General features: G+C 41.0%; 1 protein-coding gene across 6 annotated transcripts in view; it reads left to right on the plus strand.

Moving 5' to 3' along the window:
* MYRF (myelin regulatory factor) overlaps positions 1 to 24,593 on the plus strand; it is a 177,854-nt gene that overhangs the window by 49,003 nt on the left and 104,258 nt on the right. For 5 of the 6 annotated variants that reach the window (XM_033928865.1, XM_033928866.1, XM_033928868.1 and 2 more), the window contains exon 2: positions 24,451 to 24,538. The exons of the other annotated variant lie outside the window; for it this stretch is intronic. In XM_033928865.1, the coding sequence (XP_033784756.1) occupies positions 24,451 to 24,538 (88 nt within the window). The remainder of the gene's footprint in view (positions 1 to 24,450; positions 24,539 to 24,593) is intronic. 6 annotated transcript variants of the gene reach the window in all.

A 24,593-nucleotide genomic window follows, 5' to 3' on the forward strand; every position in this document is an offset into this window, starting at 1 on the left:
TTTAGACAATACTTGAACAGTTGACCTAAAGATTCAACAAATTGATTGCTCTACAACACTTATTTTCTCTTATGCTCTTGTTCCCTTTTTTTTTTTTTTTTTTGCTGGTCTTTGATTATATGTAAACCGAGTCGAGCTCCGCTGGGGGATAACGCGGTATATAAATCGAAGACTAGATTAGATTAGGAAAGCTGGATTTACAGTTACCAATAAATTTCTCAGTTCTGCTGTACTTTGCTCAGTGTAAGGCTGGATATTAAACTTCTTGACAGGATACAGATTCCTAAGCTCTTAGTACAGTTTGCCAATCAAAGCATACTCATATTTTGCAATTTGTCAGAACATTCAGTCCAACAGACAACAGAAACACCTAGAAGTTCTCGAAAGATAAACACATCTTGGCAAGAATCAAACTCTCAAAAACGCCTGTTTTGGAAATAACCCCCCCCCCCCACCCCTCAATGTCATTAAAGGGGAGGACAGCACCTCTACCAGCTAAATCTTCTCTTGCTTGAATTTTTCCATAGCAAATCCTAACCTTCTTTCTTGCTATTAATCGTGTTGCTGAATTGACGTAAGGGTTCTTATCTCGATCTTTGCTTTGCTTAGTTTAGAGTCGTCAAAAGGTGACCTTCCAAGGAGATTGTAAAGACACGAGGACCAGCTGGGGCTTAGTCGGTCACCTTTCACCTCAGAGTCCAGAGTTCAAATCTGACCTCACCTCAGTGTGCTGAGTCCAGCTCGGTTGCCAGCAGGTAAATGCCATGAAATCCATTCATAGGACCTGGCACAGCTGGCAATCTCCGCTCAGAAAAAGACCCGGGACTCAGATGTCAGTGGCAGGAAAGAGAATATATATTTATTTAGTGTTTCTATAATGCTTGTGCTCTGCGTCTTATTTTTTTTTTTAATCTAGGATACTTTTCAATTTACATTCAAGCAAAACCCCCCAAACAAAACAAAACACATTTGAATTCTTGAAATAGGCCATTCAATTAAAGAAATACGAAAGAGGAGGAGGTGCTTGGGGGCTTGACCCGGACAGAAGTGTGGTGAGAGAGCTCCTGTGAACAGAGGCTATTTTGCTAGAAAATAACTTGGTTTTTTTCATCAGATCTACCAACAAATAATGTCCCTTCTTTTCTATCTTGGCCGAGACCAAGAATTCTAAATCAGACCAGCAGTACTCAGTTTCTTCTGGACCAAAAAGGCAGAAAACAGCACCTCTGACCCCTGACAAAATGGCTGAAAAGGACAAATCGGAAGCACAATTCTCCCTCCATATTCGTGGGGGTTAGAAACAGAGCCGGCCCGTGAATATGGCAAATTCACAAATAACTTTAGGGCTGACTCTCGCCCACACCCACCTCCCAAAACTCTCCACTGTACTAACTTTTTAAAAGTCTGGTATTCTAGTAGTGAAGCAGGACAGGAGCGATCTTCCTATGCTCCTGCCCCTTGCAGAGCCAGCGACAAAAATGGCTGCCACGAATTCCCACGAGTCCATGAGAACTCGCGGCAGTCATTTTTGTTCCCAGTTCTGCACAGGGCAGGAGCTAGACCACCAGGTTTTAAAAAGCAAGTAAGTGGAGAGTTCCGGGAGGCGGGGGTGGATCACCCGGACGAAAACCGCGAATAACTGAAGTCGCGAGTTTTGAACCCACAAATATGAAGGGGGATGTGTACAAGATCCATTCCTTAAGGAGATACAGATACTTAAGGACATGATTAAAACACAGTTGGATCTTACCAGAGATATGCAAAAAGAGCTGGAAAGACTTAATGCAACGCTAAATATTTCTCAACACAAAATTGAAGATCTGGAACAGAGCATCCAGCATGCAGCTTTGTAAGAAAAAGGAAACTGAAATTAAAAAAAATTGTAACTGGGCCTGGAAGATCTTTCAAATGGGAACAGAAGTAGCATCAGAATCTGGGGTTTGCCTATGTACCTGAGAGGATTAGGCTCTCTTCAAATCTTCCGTAAACATTAAAAAACTTGGTTATTCACCAAACTGTAAATTTTTCCTTTTCACTGTCTCTTCTCTAACATTTCCTACTGTAAACCGAGTCGAGCTTTATTCTTATAAAGATGATACAATCTATAAATTCAGGCTTTAGTTTAATTTAGTTTAGTTTAGAATTATCTGAGGGAAATTATATGATTGCATTTCTAACAGCAAGGCTACCAACATTTCTGGAACTTTCCTTTGATCCTGAGCTGGAAATAGAGAGGGCACCCAGAGTTCCCTCTAGGCTGCTCATAGGTAATAAATAGGGTTACCAGATGTCTGAATTTCCCCGAACTTGTTCTTTTGAGGACATAGAAACATAGAAAAAAGACGGCAGATAAATAAATAATTTTTTTATTTTCTTTGTTTATAATTGTTAAAGTGTGTAATTTAAAGTTATGGAAAATGTATGGACAAGACTGCTTTCTGTACAAGACATAATGCTCGGTTTTAAGTTTAAAATCAATCAATAAATAATTTTTAAAGAAAAGCAGAAATCTTTTCTGAATATGAAATCTGACCTTAAAGACATGGGTGCAAAATTTGGATTATTACATCCAGCTAGAATGCTAGTGACTTATAATAACAAAACTACTTCATATGCAGATCCTGAAAAACTACAAGTTTCAGTGTCGTTAATGACAAAGACCAGGCGACAATTGATGAAGTTATAGGGAAATACTTTTAAAACCAATTGGAGGAATTTTTTTTTTCACTCAGAGAATAGTTAGCATTGCCAGAGGATGTGGTAAGAGCGGATAGCGTAGCTGGTCTTAAGAAAGGTTTGGACAAGTTCCTGGAGGAAAAGTCCATAGGCTGTAATATTGAGAAAGACATGGGGGGAAGCCACTGCTGGCAGGGTTCATTCAGGGGTTGCTCAGGTTTCATTTGTTAACTCACCTGTTTTGATTAGTGGGTTTTTGATTGGTGAATATTTTCACTTTGATTTTCAGAACACTCAGGGTGCTCAATGATGGTGTGCGGGTGGGGGTATATTACCTCTACCTAATTTGTGAAGTGTTGGAGCTGGACTCCTATCGCTGCCTGTCCACACTGAGAGCACCCTTGATTCTGATATTATTAGTCACGATAGCTGCACGGTTTGTGTGGTGTATAATTTGTGACCCTGAACGTCCCCTTAATGAACCTTGATTAGACTAGATCTGTCTTTTTGTTATTTCTGCCCTGTATTGGTAGCATGGAATATTGCTACTCCTCAGGTTTTGGCCAGGTACTAGTGACCTGGATTGGCCACCGTGAGAGCGGGCTACCGCTTGATGGACCATTGGTCTGACCTAGTAAGGCTATTCTTATGTTCTTATGTACTTTCTCTATCTGCCAGTGTACAAGCATGATGATTCTAAACGTCTTGGAAATGCAGAGGTTTATTCTACAAAACTTGTGCCTTTGCTGACTTTTCTGGCTTTATATGGTTGCCAAATGATAACCCGGATTGCATCTTTATATAAAAATCTTACTTGCAGTTGTAAATGCTGCTTCACTGTGAATCGTTGGGCTTCTCAGTATTTTGTGACTTCTGACACTGCCAACCTAAAAGTCATTCCTGATGTTTGCTCGCAGTCTCTACCTTCTGCCTGCATTGTAAATTTGGGGAAACCATGGAAATTGTAGCTCAGTGGCCTCCAACTCCAACCCTTTGCAGGGCCACATTTTGGATTTGTGGGTACTTGGAGGGCCTCAGAAAAAATAGTTAATGTCTTATTAAAGAAATGACAATTTTGCAAGAGGTAAAAACTCTTTATAGTTTATAAATCTTTCCCTTTTGGCTAAGTCTTAATAATAATATTGTCATTTATAGCTAAAGAGACAAATGATCAAGAAACTGTTTTATTTTACTTTTGTGATTACGATAAACATACCGAGGGCCTCAAAATAGTATCTGGCGGGCCGCGAATTTGAGGCCACTGTTCTAGCTAGATACTGAACATTTGGAAATTTCTGGAATCTCCACCCAGCAACCTCTTCATGCAGTTTCCTCTATCAGGCAATTATTTTTTGACACCACTCGCAAAACAGTATTTTCAGTGGTAGCCCCAGCGCTGTGGAATGCACTTCCACTTGCTCTTAGGCATGAATCCAACCTCTCCAGATTCAAGTCAATGCTTAAAACCTCTCTCTTTAATGAAGTATGAGACCTAGATTATGAATTTATCCTTTTTCCTACCACCTTTGCCCTCTTGTGTGTGTTGCAGTTGTTCACAAAACTTGTCTACCTGTGTACTTACGTTTTTGTCTACAATACTGTTGGTTTGTTTTTTTTTTTAAATTAAAAAATATAGAATGTGGTAAACTGCTTTGGCAATGAAAAGCAGTATATCAAGCCATAATAAACTTGAAACTTTGACTTTCATTACACAGTCGCTGGAATCCTGAGCAAAAAAATCTCTTTAATCAAGATTAAACCTGAAGTGTGTGAATGTTCTATCTCCATATCGATACTAATTTTCAGTCTGCTAATAGTATTTTATAAAATCATTGGTTTCATGCTGCTATTGCATTTATTGAGCCCATTTCATGGTTATTTCTGCAGGTAATTGAGGAATGTGACTACCTCAAAGTTATCTTTATCCATTCTCAAAGATCTGTGTGTTTGCTCTTAAACTGAAACTGATTAGAACAACTTTATCACTATGGCTGCAAACCTCTGCTCTGCAAAGCTGTTTCTAGCAAGGATTTATTAACCGTCTCATTATTTGCTATTGCATTACTGATCATAACCAAAAAAATATAATACTGAGACTGCTAAACATATTCTTGAATACTTCAAAGTATTATAAGTTTGTTCTCAGCATGCCACTTTCACTACTGCTCTAATTAGGGCTACCCGACGTCCGGATTTCCACGGACAGCTTTTCAAAACCCGGCCCTTTGTCCAGGTTTGAAAAGCCTCCTCTAAATCACATCGGGCAGGAGGAAATCTGCATGCGTGGATGCCACACGATGATGTCACATTCACATCATCACGTGGCATCCGCGAATTTCCTCCTGCCTGACGAGAGCAGGCAGGGGGGGGCGGGGCTAATTGAGATTGGGGGCAGGACTGGGGCTTAATGGAGCGGGGATGGGTGCAACTGGATGGGCCTGGGGGGCAGGTCTAGGGGTCCAGATTTGACTATAGAAGCTCTAATACATAGTGGAACTTATTACAAAGTATTTTGGATTTCAGACTCTGCCTACTATGGAACAATTTCATTCCAAACTCTATTTTGAACTCTGATTCAGTTTCAAATTCCAAATTATTGATTATATTGCAATGAAAATGTCTGTATTTGAATCTTATGTTTGTTTCACCTTTTGTACAAGTAAGGGGTTTTTTCTCTCTCGACTCTGACCAAGTCACTTAATGATACCTTCAAATGTGACTTTGATTTTTATATTAAGGACTTGAGTGAAATAGCTTTATTTGCTTAGCAAATGGTTAAATTTTCTTTCTGCAGCTTTTCCATCAGTTTTCACTTGCTTATTGGTCGTCAGGGATATATAGATATCTATTAAGATAAAGTAAAGTTAACTATATTTTCTTTTACATGGATATTATTATTCTTGCATTATCCAGTATTTAGAGTCTTGTTATAATTTGGAGTCTCCTTCTCTGCCTGTCCGTGTAATGCCTCCTCTGCCCGGCGTGAGTTCATTTAGGGCTGGTGTAGGATTTCTTTTTTGTACCTACTTAATACCTCTTTATCTAAATTTTGGGAAGAATACAATATTTTTACTTTACTCATTGATGGCAATTTGAACATGAGGCATTTTTGTATTCATTTTCTATAAATTATGGATAAATTAAAAATTGTTTCAATAATCGTCAATGGTATCAACATCCTATTAAGAAAAAAAAAATGTTTTCACCTATATCAGAAAACAAAAACCTGACATTATTATGCTGAAGGAAACACATGAATGTTCTAAATCAAACTATAATTGGTTCTCTAACCATATTTTTTCACCTGCTCTGTATAAAAAAGCAGGAGTTTCTATTGTCTTTGATAAATCTTTTTCCTTTCGATTAACCACCGAGAGAACACAGACCCGATCCTACCAAGAGTGTGAACTCTTCCCCCCCTGCAATCCGCTATGAAGATCGACTGTCGGCTCCGGGCGGCTTTCCCGCAGAGGAGAGAATCCTGCATTCATCGTGGGCCTCATCTGGGGCAGCCTCCTTGGAGCGGCTGGGGCACGGGCAGTGTGTCTGGGAGGGAATGCATGGATGGGAGAACATCGCAGGGGAGGAGACATAGACATCCTGGGACTGTCGGCCAAGTCTCTTCCCTGAAGAAGCCCTTTTTCTGGAAACTAAAATCTTGTTAAAATGTTTATTTTATTTTTATTTTTCCTCTAACTCTACTTTTCACTTCTCTATTACCCTCCAGGTACTTTAGTTAGATTGTGAGCCTTCGGGACAGTAAGGGAATTTTTCAAGTACCTTTCCTATTTCTAATCTTAATGTATATTTTCTGTAAACCGCTTAGAACCTAACGGATGTAGCGGTATATAAGAAATAAATTACATTACATTAAATAGCAAGCTAATCCTACTGGAAGATGAGCAGTAGCAGTTGGTACGATAAAGGGGACTGTATTGACCAACCAGAACTCTTTAGAGCACTGTCACAAATTATAATAGAACATGATTGTATACATGTCATAGCAGGTGATTTCAATTTACCCCATTATCCATTTATTGCTAAATTTGCTAAGTCACGATCATGGAAAGAGCTTTAAATCTAGCTGATCCCTGGAGAATTTTAAATCCTTCTGCTAGAGAATACACATTCTACTCCAATCCTCATGATATTTATTCTAGGATTGATTATTTTTGTTGGTGTCCAATAAATTGATCTCACAAATCCTAAATGCAAATCTTCACCCATATCGATATCAGACTAGTTAGATAATGAGATAATAAATGAAACAGTGGAAATTCAATAATGCCTATCTATCGGATCCAGACTTTATTAAACGTATAGAATTTTTCTCACTGAATTTTTTCAGTGCAACTCAATAGATGGGAAACATATAAAACCACCTTTCATGGTGAGATTCTTAGCTATTCTTCTTGGAAAAGAAAAATTATACTTTAGAAATGAAAAAATTAGAGAATAAGATAAAACTATTGGAAACCCAATATCAAAATACCTCATCACAGTCCACTTTCTCAGAGCTAATTACTGCAAAATATAACTACAATAAACTTTCCAGTAAGATGAACAGTTCAGATATTTTTATTCGGAATTCTGGGAGATACATAGGAGATAATAAGAATAGAAGGATATTATCTCAAAGGAAAACAAAAAAGTACACATTACCTCTATTGATAACTCTGCACTGAAATTATGTACTAAACAAGCAGATATTGAGAGAGCTTTTGCCAACTTTTATGACAAATTGTTTCAATCTGAATTTCATTCAACTTCTGAGGAAAATGATTCTTTCTTAGACAATCTTACCCAGCCTCAACTAACTGATAAACAACAATCCATACTGAGAGGAAAAATTACAGAAAAAGAAATAGTTAATTCCATTAAATCTTTATCAGCTAACAAGGTTCCAGGACCAGATGGTTACACCTCTGAATTTTTTTTAAAACCTTCCACAAATTCCTCTCTCCCCTATTAACCAAATATTACAATTATCTTCATCAACCTCCTTCTAACCAATGCAATTTTGCAAATGTTACCATTTCATTGATTCCTAACTTGGACCTGATCCTATTTTAGGCCTATATCTTTGTTAAATATTGATTATAAAATTCTAACTAAAACATTAGCTAATAGGCTCTCCAAAATGCTAAATTGCATTGTTCATCCCAATCAAGTTGGTTTTTAGATTATTTTATGATCTTAATTATATTGCTTCTAATAAAAAAGAATCTTGTGTTACCCTGTCATTGGATACTGAAAAAGCCTTAGACAGAATAGAATGGCCTTATCTTTATACGATTATAAACTGGTTCAGTATGGGAGATGATTTTTCAAATTGGCTTTATCATTCACCAACATCAAGATTCATGATTAATAACAACATTACTAATCCAATACAACTTAAAAGAGGCACGAGACAGGGCTGTCCTCTCTCCCCATTACTCTCTAATCTGGCTTTGGAACCACTATTATTGGCAATTAGACAGAATTTTAATATTATAGGGATAGATACTAGTAATACCGAGATAAAACTTGCTGCTTATACAGATGACCACCTTCTGTTCCTAACCCAGCCAGAATTGTCTATCAAACACTTAATGATTACAGGGATTCGTTTCTCCACTTTCTCAGGATACAAAATAAACTGGGAAAAATCGGAGACAACATAATATTGGAACACACAACTTTAAATGGTCCCCAATTCAATTAAAATAACTAGAAATTTTGAACAAACTATATACATTAATACTAAAATAATTTTGACCATCATTAATGAAGCTACCACAAAATGGTCTTCTTTGAATCTGTCCTGGTGGGATAGGCTGGATACAATTAAAATGGTAATAACCCTTGGATTAATTATATATTGATGATGCTACCCGGACACTGCTCTAGAGAATTTTACAAACAAATATTCTATGGACACGTTAGCATTTAGCGCGCCTTATGTCTCATCCAGACTACTGAGGTCCAATGATCAACATTTATTAACTATCCCCTCACTAAAAATTATTAATACACGGCGGCGCTTCATCTTTTCTGTTACAGCTCCTCAAATATGGAATTCCCTTCCTGTTTACTTAAGGGAAGAAAACAATTTGGATAAATTTAAGAGCAAACTTAAAAGCTTTCTTTTTAAAGACGCATTTAATGACTAAAAAGACTGACTAGGAGTTTCATTTTATTCTCATAACTTCTCTGAGATTCATTGTTTTTTCCCTTCCTATTGTTTTCAACCATGAGTGTCTTTTTTCTATCAACCAAATTGTATTTCTTTCTGCATCCTTTCCTCGTGTTTTATTATGTTTGTAAAGTTAGTCTTCAATATGTTTTGTAAGGTTTAGTTTTTTGTTGTCCCCTCAATTTTGTAATTTCACTGATGTGTTCATCGCTTAGAATTTTTGAATAAGCGATTAATCAAATTTTATAATAAACTTGAGTAAAAGACCCTCCAATTGATTTAGAATTGTCTAAATTCCTTTGGAAAAATAAACCTCCAAGGATAGCCGTGAAAACTCTTAAAGCTACTAAGGACAAGGGCGGGGTTAACTTCCTGATTTTTATTCTTATCATAATGCTTCTCTGCTTCGTTACGGTATCTATTGGTTAGCATCAGATGTGCAACAAGAACCTCTACGCTTGCAACTTGAACGGGAAATGTTCTTTCCAAGTACTTTATATTTACTCCCAACTTGTATAATACCTCCCAAGATCATAGATTGTAAACTTCTATTAGATACTCAATAAAGCCTTATTATTATTAGACAAATGTCTAAAAATTGGTGGTTGGAACTCCCTTAATATGTCACTTTGGTATAATTTCAAATTTAAAATTGATCACTTAATTATAATCTGGCCTCTTTAGCATTCTCATGATATTTGGTCCTTGAAACAACTTTGCTCTAAACATATCTTTTACTTTTTTGAAGAACTTTCACAAAAATATAACTTACTGTATCTAAACACCAATACTTTAATTGGTTATGCCTTATAAAAACAATAAAAAAGAGCTCCATAAGTGTTGAGGACTTGCCAGAAACATCTTCTATCTATGATCTAAGTCAAAATTATTAGTGAAAGGAAAGTTTGTCTCAGCCATCTACAAAATTCTTAATCATTTCTATTTTCACGTACATCTTGGTCTTACGAAAGTTTGGGAGCAAGATCTGGAAACTACTGATCAAACTGTAGACTGGGAATACTTTTGGAATAGAGTCAACAGACCCACACAATCAGTTAGTCTATCTCAATCTCTATGGGGGTCTTTTACTAAGGTGAGCTAGCCGATTTAGTATTCTATGGACGCATTAGCATTTAGCACGTGCTCTTTGTGACTCTGTGCAGCGCTGCGCGCATCTGGTAGCGCTATAGAAATAATTAATAGTAGTGGTAGTCTATTTCCTAGCCCACAGAGCAATATGGCCTCCGGTTAAAAAGTGGAGAGCGAACATTGCCACTACCAAATTTTGCTGGCATTGTAATCAAAATTATGGCACTTTAGCACATATAGTATTCGAATAACCACGTATTACCGTAATGCTTTCTGGCAAAAGATATGGGGCTAGATTCACTAACCTGCCCGATTGTGACCGGTCCGTGTCTGATCCGGGCAGGTCTGATGAATTCACAAACCAGCAATATTCAAATGGGGGCGATCGGAGGATTGCCCCCATCCGCCGACATGGATCGCAAATGTGTGATCCAAACGCATGTGCATACCATCTGCTTTCCCTGTAAACGGTCTGCGCATGCGTTCTTGTTTGTTTTTGCTCCGTTTGTTTTTGTTGTTTTTGGGGGGGCCCCGACTCTCTTGAAGGGCAATCCCCGGCGGCAGCAGCCTTAAACTCACTGGCCCTGACTCTCCTTCTCTCTGCCGCCTTCTCTGCAGTGAGAACCCGCAGGTTTAAAGCTTTAAACACATGGGCTCACACTGCGGAGAAGGAGGCACAGAGAAGGAGAGTCGGGGTGGCAGGGGGGAGTTCTGTTTTTTGGAGCAGAGAGCAGGGTGGCGAGAGGAGTAAAGGCAGCAAGATTGGAGCAGCAGAGAGCAGGGCAGAGAGTAGGGTGGCAGTGGAGCTGGAGAGTCGGAAAGGACGTGTGTGACTGGTCCCCAGCAGTCGCTTTTTGAGTTGATCGTCCAGCCCAGTCGGTTCGCAAAATTTGTTTAGTGAATCGCGTCCCTGCCTACTTTGCATGCCACTCCCCTCATTTGCATTCGCAGATCTGAATGGGATCGGCAGAGAGGTAAGTGAATCGGGCCAGAGTAAAATCAGGTCGCAAACCAATCGGTACACGATCGGTTTGCTTTGTGAATCTAGCCCATGCTCAACTATCCAAAAACTGCTGAAAATCAATAATTCCATTTCACTATCCCTCATCATCTTATGTTCAGCACATCCTTCTTTCCAATTAGATGACACACAGCGATCTGTATTTGACATATTAATAGCGCCTGCAATCCAAATGATTCTTGGCTGTTGGAAGACTGCCACAAATCTGAATGGTATCTTTTGGTGGCACAATTTGTCTTATCTATAAATATGGACTTAAGGCTGCAAAAAAAAAAACAATAGATACCATAAAATTTGTAAGATTTGGAAACCTCGTGAAACTTATCATCAATGGTGTTTCTGTTAATTATAAACATAATAATTGTATTTCTTTCCTTCTGACAATGACAATATCACTATGGTTACTTTCTATTTTATTTAGTTCTTAGTTATATTTTGCCTGTTATAAAAATTTTATAAAATGTTTGAACAAAAAAAACTTTTTGCAATTTTATGCTTTTTATTTGTTCAACGCACGCTACAATGCTGCGTGCACTAGACGCTAACGCCTCCATTGAGCTGGCGTTAGTTTTTCCGCATAGCGCATAGCTTTTGGAAGGTAACACTTCTTCGGATCAGAAATAAGCAAATGTGGACAAATATGACGGCGGTAGTACTTCCGCATCCGTGGATAATACGTTCCAAGACCTAGTGGTGTTACGTGAAGCCACAAATACCGAATGCTAGTCTGAACACAAACACTGTGAACATGAGAACACTAGGAGCCGGCAGCAAGCAGCATCTGCCTGCCTGCTGCTCGAGCCGGCCTCAGCTCTTCCCTTCTGATGTCACTTCCTGGTCACAAGACCAGGAAGTGATGTCAGAGGGAAAACTGAGGCTGGCTTGAGCAGCAGGCAGGCAGATGCTGCTTGCTGCCGGCGAAGATTTGAGGCGGTACAGCTGTAGCAGGCCACAGTAAACCATGGACCTAGGGACTCTACTGTAAAACTGAGTTGGACAAACTGACTCATTAGTTACTAATAATTTGAAAGTGGATATCCTTGAGAAATCTCAGGATAAATTAGATTGTTCTTCACTTTCAGATGAGCTTAAGGGATCCTTTAATCAAGCCGCGCTAGCGGGATTAGTGTGTCGGACATTTCATCACGCGCTAACCCCTGCAGCCGGCTAAAAAACTAACGGCTGCTCAATGCAGGCGTTAGCGGCTAGTGCGGCAGGCGGTTTAACGCACGGTATTACATGCGTTAAATCCCTACCGCAGCTTGATAAAAAAAAAACCCTAAATCTTTGAAGGATCTGTCTCAAACTAAATAAAAATTATGGCCGTACACATGAATTTGAGATTTCTAAACTTTCCAGTTTCACTTTTGCAAGCTCCAGCTGTTTTATTTGTTGAATGTTTTATCTATTCCATAACTCTATTTGACCATCCACAAAACTTTATTATTTGCCTTCTAAAAAGCATGTTTCTGGCTCGACAATAAATCTTATTCAAGTGCTGGAAGATTCTCCGTTGGAAGGAAAACAGAGTGCAACTTTGACGGCAACACTGGCTTTAGAGCCAGATAAAACTTGCTAACTAAAAATGTTTCTTTCAAAATAAAGAAAAACTGTTTACGGAGTATAAGACTCGAGACTTTCCAGGTGTTTCTTTTGTTACTCAAAATAAATGCAATTTCTATCCACGCGCCTTGAGGTGGAAGCGGCGGCGGTCTGCCCTGATCGCCTAAGATGCAGCAGCGGCGGCTCCTTTCATGATCCCCGTAAATTACGGGGATGCCGCCGCTGCTGCATCTTAGGCGATCAGGGCAGACCGCCGCCGCTTCCTCTCACCTCCGCTCGAGTGTGCGCTGTGACGTGAAACTTGTGCGCTGCGATGTAACATTTTGTGCGCCAGCGCACGCCAGCGCAGCTTAGCGGGAACACTGAGGGGCCACATTGTTTTTTGCAATTTCCTGGTAAATGTTTGACTGTCTTTTGCCCAAGAAGCTGACAGGCAAAACGCTCTGGGCCCAATATTCAGCGCTATTTAGCCCGACGGGAATGGCTCTTAGCCGACCCAGGCCAGGATTTTCAAAAACCCGTGTTAAAAAGCGACGGTCTGCTAACGCAGCCATTTTGATACCGAATCTAAAAACCTGAGACTTTCTTTAAAAATCACACATGCAAATAAGATCGGCGGACAGCAGCAAAGATTTCCTACATTTGCATGTGTCCATCACTGAATAAAATTTTAAAAAAAACGCCAAACCCCCCCCACTCCTGCTGCACTATTGGACGAATGGAAGGGAGAGGAGGGGAGAAGCAATGTTAATTTTTATCAATCGCGCATAAAACATGCTTTTGGTCCAATGGCCAGACTGCAGCCCTCCTCTGTTGGCTCTCCCCTGCTGGCATGGGGGAGGAGCGAAGACAGTGTCGGGTGCCCCGCTGGAACGGGCCCCCGAGCCGACCGTTGGTCCAATGGTCGGACTGCAGCCCTCCTCCGTCGGCTCTCCCCTGCTGGAATGGGGGAGGAGCGAAGACAGTGTCGGGTGCCCCGCTGGAACGGGCCCCCGAGCCGACCGTTGGTCCGATGGCCGGACTGCAGCCCTCTTCCGTCGGCTCTCCCATGCTGGAATAAGCACTTCAGGCTGCCTAACACTACTTCCGGCGTTGGCCAAGCCTACTGTGGCGTTCGGCGTCCTGGAGTACTTAAGTAGGTACGATTCTGGTGCCCTTATTTAGGCGCCAGTAGGCACCTCAACCTTGCCGTTTTTTGTCATTTCTAATGGTGTTCTTCAATTAACTTAAGCGTCGGTAGGGCACCTACCAGCGTTTAAGTGTAGGCACCGGTTTTAGAATTTTCCCCAAAGTCTAGTTACTAGCACAGCTTAGTAAAAAGGCCCCACAGTTAATCTCTGGAACTCGTTGCCAGAGGATGTGGTAAAAGCAGTTAATGCAGCTGGATTTTAAAAGGTTTGGATAAACTTCTGGAGGTAAAGTCCATAAACTGTTTTCTAAGTTTTATTTTGTATTTGATATACTGCGCATAAGAACAGCCATCTGAGTGGTTCATAACCAGTTCACAATCTAAGCAGGTACTCTTTAAGTATTTTCTGTATCTGTCCTGGTGGGCTCAGAATCTGGCTACGGTACCTGAGGGCAATGGAGAGTTAACTGACTTGCCCAGAAGCACAAGGAGTAGCATTGGGCTTGAACCCACAACGGCAGCTGTAACCATTAGGCCACTCCTCCCTCGCCTTAAGATAGACCTGGGCAAGCCAGTGAGGTGCTTACCCTTGCCAGTCTGAAGATGGGATTCGGAGGCTTTTTTTCAGCTGCAGTAGATTTTTTAAGAGTTGAGTTGGTATATATATTTTTGTATTGAAGATAGAATAAGCCATTACTTATTCCTGAGGTCAGTAGAGGGAGTCTTGCCACTTTTTGGTATCCTGCCATGTACTTGTAGCCTGGATTAGCCACTGTTGGAAGGACATGAAGGCTGCCAATCAAGTGGAGCAAGCTTCTTCCAAGGCAAGACAAATCATAGGTTGCATACGCAGGGGTTTCGTCAGCCGTAAGCCTGAAGTCATTATGTCATTGTATAGATCCATGGTGAGACCGCACCTGGAATACTGTGTGCAATTCTGGAGGCCACATTACCGTAAGGATGTGCTGAGGCTGGAATCGGTCCAGAGAATGGCCACCCGGATGGTCTCGGGACTGAAGGATCTCCCGTACGAAGAACGGTTAGATAAATTACAGCTATACTCGCTCGAGGAGCGCAGAGAGAGGGGAGACATGATCGAGACGTTCAAGTATCTCACGGGCCGCATCGAGGTAGAAGAAGATATCTTCTTTTTCAGGGGTCCCACGGCAACAAGAGGACACCCGTGGAAAATCAGAGGCGGGAAACTGCACGGTGACACCAGGAAAATCTTTTTCACCGAAAGGGTGGTGGATCGCTGGAATGGTCTTCCACTTCAGGTGATTGAGGCCAACAGCGTGCCTGATTTTAAGGCCAAATGGGATCGACACGTGGGTTCTATTCGCAAAGTAAAGGCAGGAGAGGGTCATTAGGGTGGGCAGACTGGATGGGCCTTGGCCCTTATCTGCCGTCGATTTCTATGTCTATGTCTATGTCAGGATGCTGGACTAGATGGACCTTCGGTCTGCCCAGTATAGCTATTCTTATGTATGGTTTTGTTCCCCTTCATCCCCCCCCCTCATACATACACCTTAAGTTTGCAAGTTTCCTTTAACTTGGTTCCTTAGATTGTCCTATAATTTTGTGAACCTTGTAGACCTGTATTATATCCCCCCTCAGCTGTCTCTTCTCCAGGCTGAAGAACCTCTTTAGCGTCTCCTCATATAAGAGTTACTCTATTTCCTTAATTATTTTGGTCACTCTTTACGTTTTTTCTAATTCTGCTATATCTTTTTTTTGACATGCACATTATACTCCATGGGAGGTTGCACCATGGAGTGATACAGAGGCATTATAATATTCTTTATTTCCTATTCCTTTACTAACAATTCCTAACATTCTGCTTGCTTTTTTGGGTGGTCATCACACACTGAGCTGAAGATTTCAACCTATTGTCCACATTGACGCCAAGATCTTTTTCTTGGGTGGTAACTCCTACAGTGGAATCGAGCATCATGGAACTTTAATTTGGGTTATTCTTCCCTATGTGCATCACTTTGCACTTCTCCACGTTAAATTTCATCACCCATTTGAATGCCCGGTGTTCCGGCCTAAGACCCTCCTGCAATTTCTCACAGTCCACATATGATTTAATGGCTTTGAATAGTTTTCTGTCATCTGTAAATGTGCTCATCTCACTCATCGTTCCCATTTTCCAGATCATTTATAAATATGTTAAAAGGCACCTTTCCCAGTTCAGATCTTTGCAGTCCTCAACTATTCATCCTCCTCCATTTAGAGAACTAGCCATTTAACCCTACTACGTTTTCTGTTGTTTTTTTAACCAGTTCCCAATCCACAACAGAACATTGTCTCGCAACCATGGCTTTTTATTGTTCTTGGGGGACTAGGGAAGGGGAGATGAGATATTGAATACGTTGGGGGATCTATGGAAGAGTGAGATGCTGGGCTATGGGTGGGTGTGTAAGGAAGGCAAGAGAAGGGGGAAATACTGGCCTACCGGAGAGGGGTGGGATAGGGACTTGAGCTTCTCCGAGGGGGAAGGTTCACCTATGGCATTTCATACTTTTGGGCTGGCCCTGAAGCCAAGAGAAAGTTAAACTCTTCACTTTTCCTGGGACTGTGTTTCTTTCTCACTCTCTGCTATCTTGGTAAAAATTTCTCCCTCTGTAACTCTGTTTGGCAAGATTCCAGCTGGATTTATTTTCTGATGTTTCTGTGTCTCTAGAAGTAGAAAGGATTTATACAATAAAGAGATCTGATGTTCACAATACAGATGGAACCCCTTGTTGTCGCATAGTTCACTGACTTACCTTTAACCAGAGTGCGGGGGGTGGGGGGTGGGGGGCAGAGGCTATTTTAATTATATCACTTTGATCGGAAGATTGGGCTTTGCCGGAGAAAGCTGCCTTCCTTATCTTGGATGTGTGGGCTGCCTCTCTCCTAGTGCTTTGGCAGCCGGACTGGCCCTTCAAATTGGCTCAGACCCCACTGGTGACTCCCCTCACTAGAGTCAGATAAAAACAAAGCAATTTATATCAACAACGAATGCCCACCACTGGGGGAGGGAGCGCTGACCGTAAATCTGACTGCAGACACATGATCGCCTCAAGCCATGAGTACTAGACTATTCTCACTGAGATTATTTAAAAGGGAAGGCCTAGATATGAACACAGAAGCGAGGAGAAATTATCTTTTTATAAGATCTTGGTCACTTCATATGTTTAATTTTCAGTGGTTTCTTTATGGTGAAGTTAAGATAATAGATCTCTTTTTAGAGGTCCCCCCCCCCCCCCAATTAAGAGTAACTGTGGACATTCAGTGAGGGAAAGGGTTTTTATATTGTATGACAAACACCAAAGTCAAATTTCACAGAGAAGCTGAAGACAGTAACGGATGACGTAGAAGGTTAAGGCAAAAAGGTCCCAAGTTTTATTTAAAATTTGATAACATAGTAGATGACGGCAGGTAAAGACCCGAATGGTCCATCCAGTCTGCCCAACCTGATTCAATTTAAATTTTTAAATTTTTTTTTAAAATTTTTTATATTTTTTAATTTCTAAGTGATTTACATAAAAAAATAAATAAAGTAAAAACACATAACTAGATTGATACATAATGATCACTTACCGAAGGATTAAGGAAGGAGGGTGAAACTACAATTGTAATAGGAAAGTATAATATAAATGGGTAAGTATAGTAGCTGCCTAAGGAAGGCTAGTTTGTAACTGTGATTGTACAAAACTGAGGATCTGTAGTTTATCTCTGAAATTAAGTCTCGAAGGCATCATTATAAAGGAAACTTTTGAATCTATCTAAACGCATTTCTTCTCTGATGTACGATGGCAAGTAGTCTACGCTAATAAACATGGCCTCCCAACTGCAGCCAGAGCATGACCGCCTGCGAGATATGTGTCCTTTATCGGGCCAGTCTTTTTTTGTGTCTCTACTTGGGTAGATGAGCATGCGCTCATAGAAGACATCGCCCTAGATCCCTCCAGCACCCAACCTTTCTTGTATGGAATTCCAAAGCTCTATGATCATCTAAAAACAGACAACTACACTAGTGTGGTTTTTGACTAAACATCTGTCCTTCAAGATCCCCTGCATATCCTACCAGACAGATCTAGGGGAAGAGATTGGGACTTGTATACCGCCTTTGTGTAGTTAAACAACCACTCTTCAAGCATTTTCCCTATCTATCCCGGTGGGCTTCACAGTCTTATCTAATGTACCTGGGGCAGTGGAGGATTAAGTGACTTGCCCAGGATCACAGGGAGCAGCGTGGGGTTTGAACCCACAACCTCAGGGTGCTGAGATTGTAGCTCTAACCACTGCACCATACTGTCCTCTAGCTAATTATTCCTGTACCCCTAACCTGCCAGATCGACCCAGTTGGCAGTATGGTTCCAGTAATACTGCATGATCTAAATCAGTGTTTCTCAACTCGGTCCTGGAGTACCCCCTTGCCAGTCCAGGTTTTCAGGATATCCACAATGAATATGCATAAACTTGATTTGCAAATACTGCCTCTATTTTATGCAAATTGTTTTCATTGTGGATATCCTGAAAACCTGGACTGGCAAGGGGGTACTCCAGGACTGAGCTGAAAAACAATGATCTAAATCGTTACCATTACAGTGAGCCGCCCGGATCCCTTGTCCATCCTACCCAACAAACCCAGTTACTTGTGGTTCTGCTATAATTTTTTCTTATTATGGTACTTACAGTCTACCAGGGAGACTCAGCTGCCAATCAGTAGCCTGCCAAGATAAGTCTAGCTATGTGTTGCCTGTTATGCTCATTTGCCATTCTTTCTGGCGTTTCACTTTGGTTTTGCTGCAGAATACAACACATCGACAAGGCTATTTGCATACACCTTATCAACAAGTATCTCACTAGTGCCCTGAGGAAGGCTTGTGTTGAAACTGGGATCCTAGTTGGGACCACAACAACCATACCTATGAAAAGGCAATATTGTAAATATTAAACCAAGTAGTAGAACATCAATATACCTCCTACTGGGCACTCTCTAAAGTTGAAAGGGGATAGATTCCGTACAAGCGTAAGGAAGTTCTTCTTCACCCAGAGAGTGGTAGAAAGCTGGAACGCTCTTCCGGAGGCTGTTATAGGGGAAAACACACTCCAGGGATTCAAGACAAAGTTAGACAAGTTCCTGCTAGACCAGAACGTACGCAGGTAAGGCTAGACTCAATTAAGGCACTGGTCTTTGACCTAAGGGCCGCCCTGGGAGTGGACTGCTGGGCACGATGGACCACTGGTCTGACCCAGCAGCGCCAATTCTTATGTTCTTAATTACTTTGCTCATTCCTTGACTTTGCTTCATTTCATACACTTATATATGCTTTTATTATATACAGACTAGACTGCTGTAATTCTGTTTTTGTTGGTATAACAAATTTTCAGCTAAAATGTCTACAGACTTTTCAAAATACGGCCCTGCATTTCCTTTACTATGTGCGATGCCACGCTAAATTTACATCACTATTTCTGCCTGTTCAATATTGCTCCATCTTTAAGACTCTATGACTAGTGCAGGGGTGTCCAATGTCAGTCCTCGAGGGCCGCAATCCAGTCGGGTTTTCAGGATTTCCCCAATGAGATCTATTTGCATACACTGCTTTCATTGTATGCTAATAGATCTCATGCATATTCATTGGGGAAATCTTGAAAACCCGACTGGATAGCGGCCCTCAAGGACCGGCATTTGACACTCCTGGTCTTCCCTTTTACCTTTCTCAGTTGGTTATTCCTTACACTCTCTCATGCCAATTAAAATCCATTGACGCAAACCTTCTGACTCTTCCTGGACCACATCTGGCACATCTAGAATCTATAAGAAAAACCTTCTTTCAGATATTCGTCTGGAATCCAGTTTTCCGAAATTCAGGATTTTGTTAAAGGTTTTCCTTTTTAAACTGGCATTTGGCCTTGTGCCTCCTTGATTACATATCCTGCTAATCTGATTTTTTTCCCGGACTCCTTAATCCTTGTTGGATCGAAGCCTGGGGGACAGCGGGGGGAGGCAGGGATTTACACAGGAGACTTGTACTTTTAAATGTAACTGTAGTTATGATGTTTTGATTTTTTTATATATATATCCTCTTGGTGAGTGTGTCTCTTTCCTATGTTATTTTGGAATTCCTTTCTTAATTTCATGCTTTTAACTTGTAAACCGCTTTTGAAGGAGTCTGGGACTGGTTTTCCTAAGTGTTGAACTAAGTTTTCTCTTTAATAAAATGCTGAATTATGTTTAGCTGCAGACCTAACTTATCTCATGTTCTAGCCTGCCTGTCTATTTATTTATTTATATTCATATATGATTATAGACTCCTGATGCAGGCCGGGTAAGCCGAAACACGTACATGTCGGGTCATTGAGTCATTGTATGGATTTACAGAACTTTGGATGAATAAAGGCATTTGGATTTATCAGATGAGTTGAAAGACACTTTTTTTGTGCACCATTCTGATTGGGACAATTCCACTCTGTTTTTGTGCTTTTGATTCTTGTGGTTTTGTTTCCCCTGTTCTTTTGTGCTGGGTGTTAGCTTGGACATTCTAACTTCTTATGACTATCTCAGCATAAACGACATGTAAAAGAAAGACTGCAGGGCTTAGATAAGTGACCTGCTAATGACCTGCTTGTGTGAGCTTAGCACCAATGATTGTTAAGAAAAGTAACATGTGAAAAGTTTTTTCTACAATTCAGTTGTTTAGCCAGAAGAATGTATAAATATCTCTGTAACTTCCTGTTTTCGGGACTTCTGAAGCCAGCTTGGAGCTCAGGAGTCGCATATGTATGCTAATAAACATCTGTGCTTTCTTCAAGTCTCTAAGTTTTGTGGCTTCCCAAAGTGACCTTTGACCCATGTGATGTACTAAGCATTATGTCATAAAACAATAACATAAACACTACACAGGAACTACACACCGACTAAATGCGTCACCTTGTTCACATGCGGAGAACACATGTAATGCAGAATAAGAGACTGCAGCTTTGAGACGGAAACAGAAAAATGCAGACAAAAACAAATAGAAGCCATCGCAGAAGCTAGTCTGGGAAATTATCCAAACCTTTTTTAAACCCTGCTGAGCTAACCGATCTCACCACATTCTCCGACAGCAAATTCCAGAGTTTAACTACACATTGTGTGAAGAAATATTTTCTCTGGTCTATTTTAAATCTACTACTTAGTAGCTTCATCGCATGCCCCTGAAGATGCTACAATATCTTCAATGTATTTAAATGATCTCACACTGACAACCCAATTGCTGTATATAATATATATTTAATAGTAATAAACAAAGTTTCAAGTTTATTTACAGTTTGATATACCGACCATCAAACAAATATCTGGACGGGTTATAACTCCTAAAATTAGAGTTTAAAAAATGCAATAATAAAAATAAATAAATAAATATGGGAATATAAAAACTAGACAGAGACAAAATATGGACAGAGTAGGTATGATAGGCACTGAGGGGAGGGAAGATTTAAAATGACATCGAAATCAAAACAATTAAAATAAAAGGGAGGTAGGAAGGGGAAGGGAGAGAACAAAAGGAGAGGGGAGGGAAGTCACTTCATAAAAGCGGGTGTTTTGAGCAAAAGCAAAAAAAAACCCAAAAGACAGCTTACATAATAAATAGTATCCAAATAGAATATAGTAACAGCAGTTAGGTCAATGGAAGAATAACACAGAGTATGCCATGTGTTGCCCAGTCCGTTCTACCTTTTAAAGAACTAAGTTGAACCTTTTATAACCAAGCGTAAGAGCCTGGGGTCCGGACTTGTGCATAGCTACTAATTACATACTTAATTTCTATTAGATTTGCACACTTTATCATATTTAATGATTGGATGATATATATAATTGCAGTTGAGTCATAATGAAGCTTGGTGCCACCTGCTGTCAAATATGACTTCTCCATTTTCTTCGACAATGCATTCTTAATACTAAGGTCAATGATCCCTGAGAGTGGGCACCCTCCACCCTCCCTCCTAATCTTGCTTGTAGATTGTCAGCAGCTTTATCTACAGTTTATGTCATTTTGACCATGTCTTGACCTGACATCATGGCTTTCTTGTGGCCCAAGCATTTCTTGGAATGTCCTTTAATAGAATAATTGTCAAGTGTCACAATCAGCAGATAATTGTCAGCTTGTAGGACAAAGATGAAGTTCTCTTGCAAAACTATTGTCAAGTGTAACTCGGACAAGAGGTCATGGACTGAAGCTGAGAGGGGACACGGCCAGGACAAATGTCAGAAAGTTCTGTACCATAGTGCGAAACAGGGCATTATTATATTTTCATCTTTGTTTGGATTGAAGAGACGAGAGACAGGCACGTGGGAGGCCCGAGGGAAGTACGTTACAGTAGTCTAAGCGCGAGTTGATGATAAGGGTTTTGGACATGTGCTCAGAGAGAAGAGGATGGATTTTGGTAATGTTATAGAGGAGGAAGCGACAGGATTTGGCGGGCTGTTGGATCTGAGCAGAGAAGGAGAGAGAGGAGTGAAAGAGACAGGGAGGAGGATAGCGTTGTTCCTAAGTCCCTGAGTCCCTACTGTCTCCCACCTCCAGTCTCTGATTTCTATCTCAAACTCCTCGGAACCCATCCTTTCTCTGTTCTTCTCTGCCAGAACCCTTAAGTTTATTTATTCTATTTATTTATTGTGTTTTTTATTCCACTCTACCAACATGTTTCTACTTGGAGGCATATCTTCCAAGCACTTACACCTACAAAGTTCCATTGTAACCTATAGAACTCTAAGTGCTTTGAAAATGAGCCCCTATATAATCTATGTAAAACAATACAGTTATAGACTATAACATAAAATCATCACATACAACTTCATCACTCTCTTCCCCCCCCCCCTCGACTATTGGAGCTTTAAAGATTTTGCCAAGGGCATAGAACGATGTGCGTTGCAACTGATCCAAGTTGAAACACATACCATACCATCTTGGTTCTTGTACCCCACAAGTGTCAGCTAGGAATCATTGCGGCTGACATAAGATTGGTAAGATTATAAAGAGAGGGACATTATGAGTCAGACTGGTCAGTGGTGAAAATTGAAGGTGTAAGTAGCTCGGAAGGAAGTTCCAGATTTTGGGGCTTTGGTACTCGAAGGTGGATTCGTAGAGTGCTTTTCTCCTGACTTGGCGTGGGGAGGGGCGTGGCAGTTTCCAGCATTGAGTTGTTCTTGAATCGTTGAAGGAGCGCAAAACTTGAATGGCAGAAGTTAGCCCGGTTGAGTTTGCCCAGAATTACCCGGATACGTCCACTTTTCAGAGGACTGTCTGGACGTCCGGATGGCTTTTCAAAACCCTACACTTTTGTCCAGGTTTTGGAAAAGCTAGTAAGATCGGGGCCAAGTCAGGTGTGTTTCTGTGCAGATGCGACATGGTGATGTCACATGCGTGCGAGCGACGTCATCACATCCCATCTTCGCATGCGCAGATGCATTCCAGACCCGGCCTGAAGAGACGAGGTTTGCATGGGGCTGGGGTTGGGAGACGGAACAGGGCGGGGCTGGGAGTGGAATGGGGCGGGCCTGAGGGCAGAACAGGGCGGAGCCTCATGTCCTCCTTTACCAGATGCAAAATCTGGAAACCTTAGAGCAGTGGTCTCCAACTCCAACCCTTTGCAGGGCCACCTTTTGGATTTGTAGGGACTTGGAGGGCCTCAGAAAAAAATAGTTAATTTCTTATTAAAGAAGTGACAATTTTGCATGAGGTAAAACGCTTTATAGTTTATAAATCTTTCCTTTTGGCTAAGTCTTAATAATAATATGGTCATTTAGCGCTAAAGAGACACATGATCAAGAAACTGTTTTATTTTATTTTTCTGATTATAATAAACATACTGAGGGCCTCAAAATAGTACCTGGCAGGCCTCATGTGGTCCCCGGGCCGCGAGTTTGAGACCACTGGTCTAGAGTTAGCTATCACTGACCTAAGCACAGAGATGCCAAGCTGCACAGTTCCAAGCTGTTGATTTTGAGACAATCCGGAATCTCTGATGCATTGTCGGACTTGCAGCACTGATTTCAATTGGCTCGATTAGGCCAGATTTCCTGTATAAAAAAAAAAAGAGGACACCTGGTCCCACCCTAGCCCCACCCTGTTCCAGCTCTGCCCCAAGCCCAGCCCCCACACAAACCTCCAAGAGCTCGGGACTGTTGTCTGCGCATGCGGCCCTGAGGTAGGGGACTTCTAAAACCCGGACAAACTGCCCTCCGGGCACCTGGACATGTCCGGGGTTTCCCAGACGTCTGGTAACCCTAGATTTGGCACTACAAATCTCACTCCTTTAGAATATAAATTCAAAAGCAGGTCTGGCCAAAAAGTCTCCAGCCTTGAACAGATTAACTTGGCATCTCTATATGCAATGCGGTTCTGGCACAGACAGACCTGTATAAACTAACTCGAAGAGTATGTAGCTCCGCCAGTCCCAGGTCTTTCCAGCTAGAATTCAGCCCACTAATCACAGAGCCCTAGAGCTCAATGCTTCAGGGTCCAGTCAAAGAATTTAAACAGTCAGATTCAGCTTTTGTGTGCCGTGGAATAATAAACGGAGATCCAGAAAGCCTCCTGGAAATCCATTTAGTAATATGTAGCAGAGAGGAAAAGCAGGTGCAAAATGCGTCGTCTAATTCAATGCTTGTGCTGGGGAAAGTGGAATAAAGTGGGCCCAGTATTCAGTACATACTGGTTGAAAAGAAAAATTGTACAATTCTCTTTTACGCCGAGTGACTTGGACTCATGACTCTTTCTCTGAATAACCTCATTCTTTCTCTCTCTTTCTCAGGCCACGATATTAACGGAGCCCTCGAGCCCTCTAATATCGACACCAGTATTCTAGAGGAATACATCAGTAAAGAGGATTCCACTGACATGTAAGTGCGTTTTGCTAATCTAATCTAATCTGGGATTTATGGGTCGCCGTATGCT

Source organism: Geotrypetes seraphini, chromosome 19 (assembly GCF_902459505.1).
Source record: "Geotrypetes seraphini chromosome 19, aGeoSer1.1, whole genome shotgun sequence".
In the NCBI taxonomy this organism is placed as follows: domain Eukaryota; kingdom Metazoa; phylum Chordata; class Amphibia; order Gymnophiona; family Dermophiidae; genus Geotrypetes; species Geotrypetes seraphini.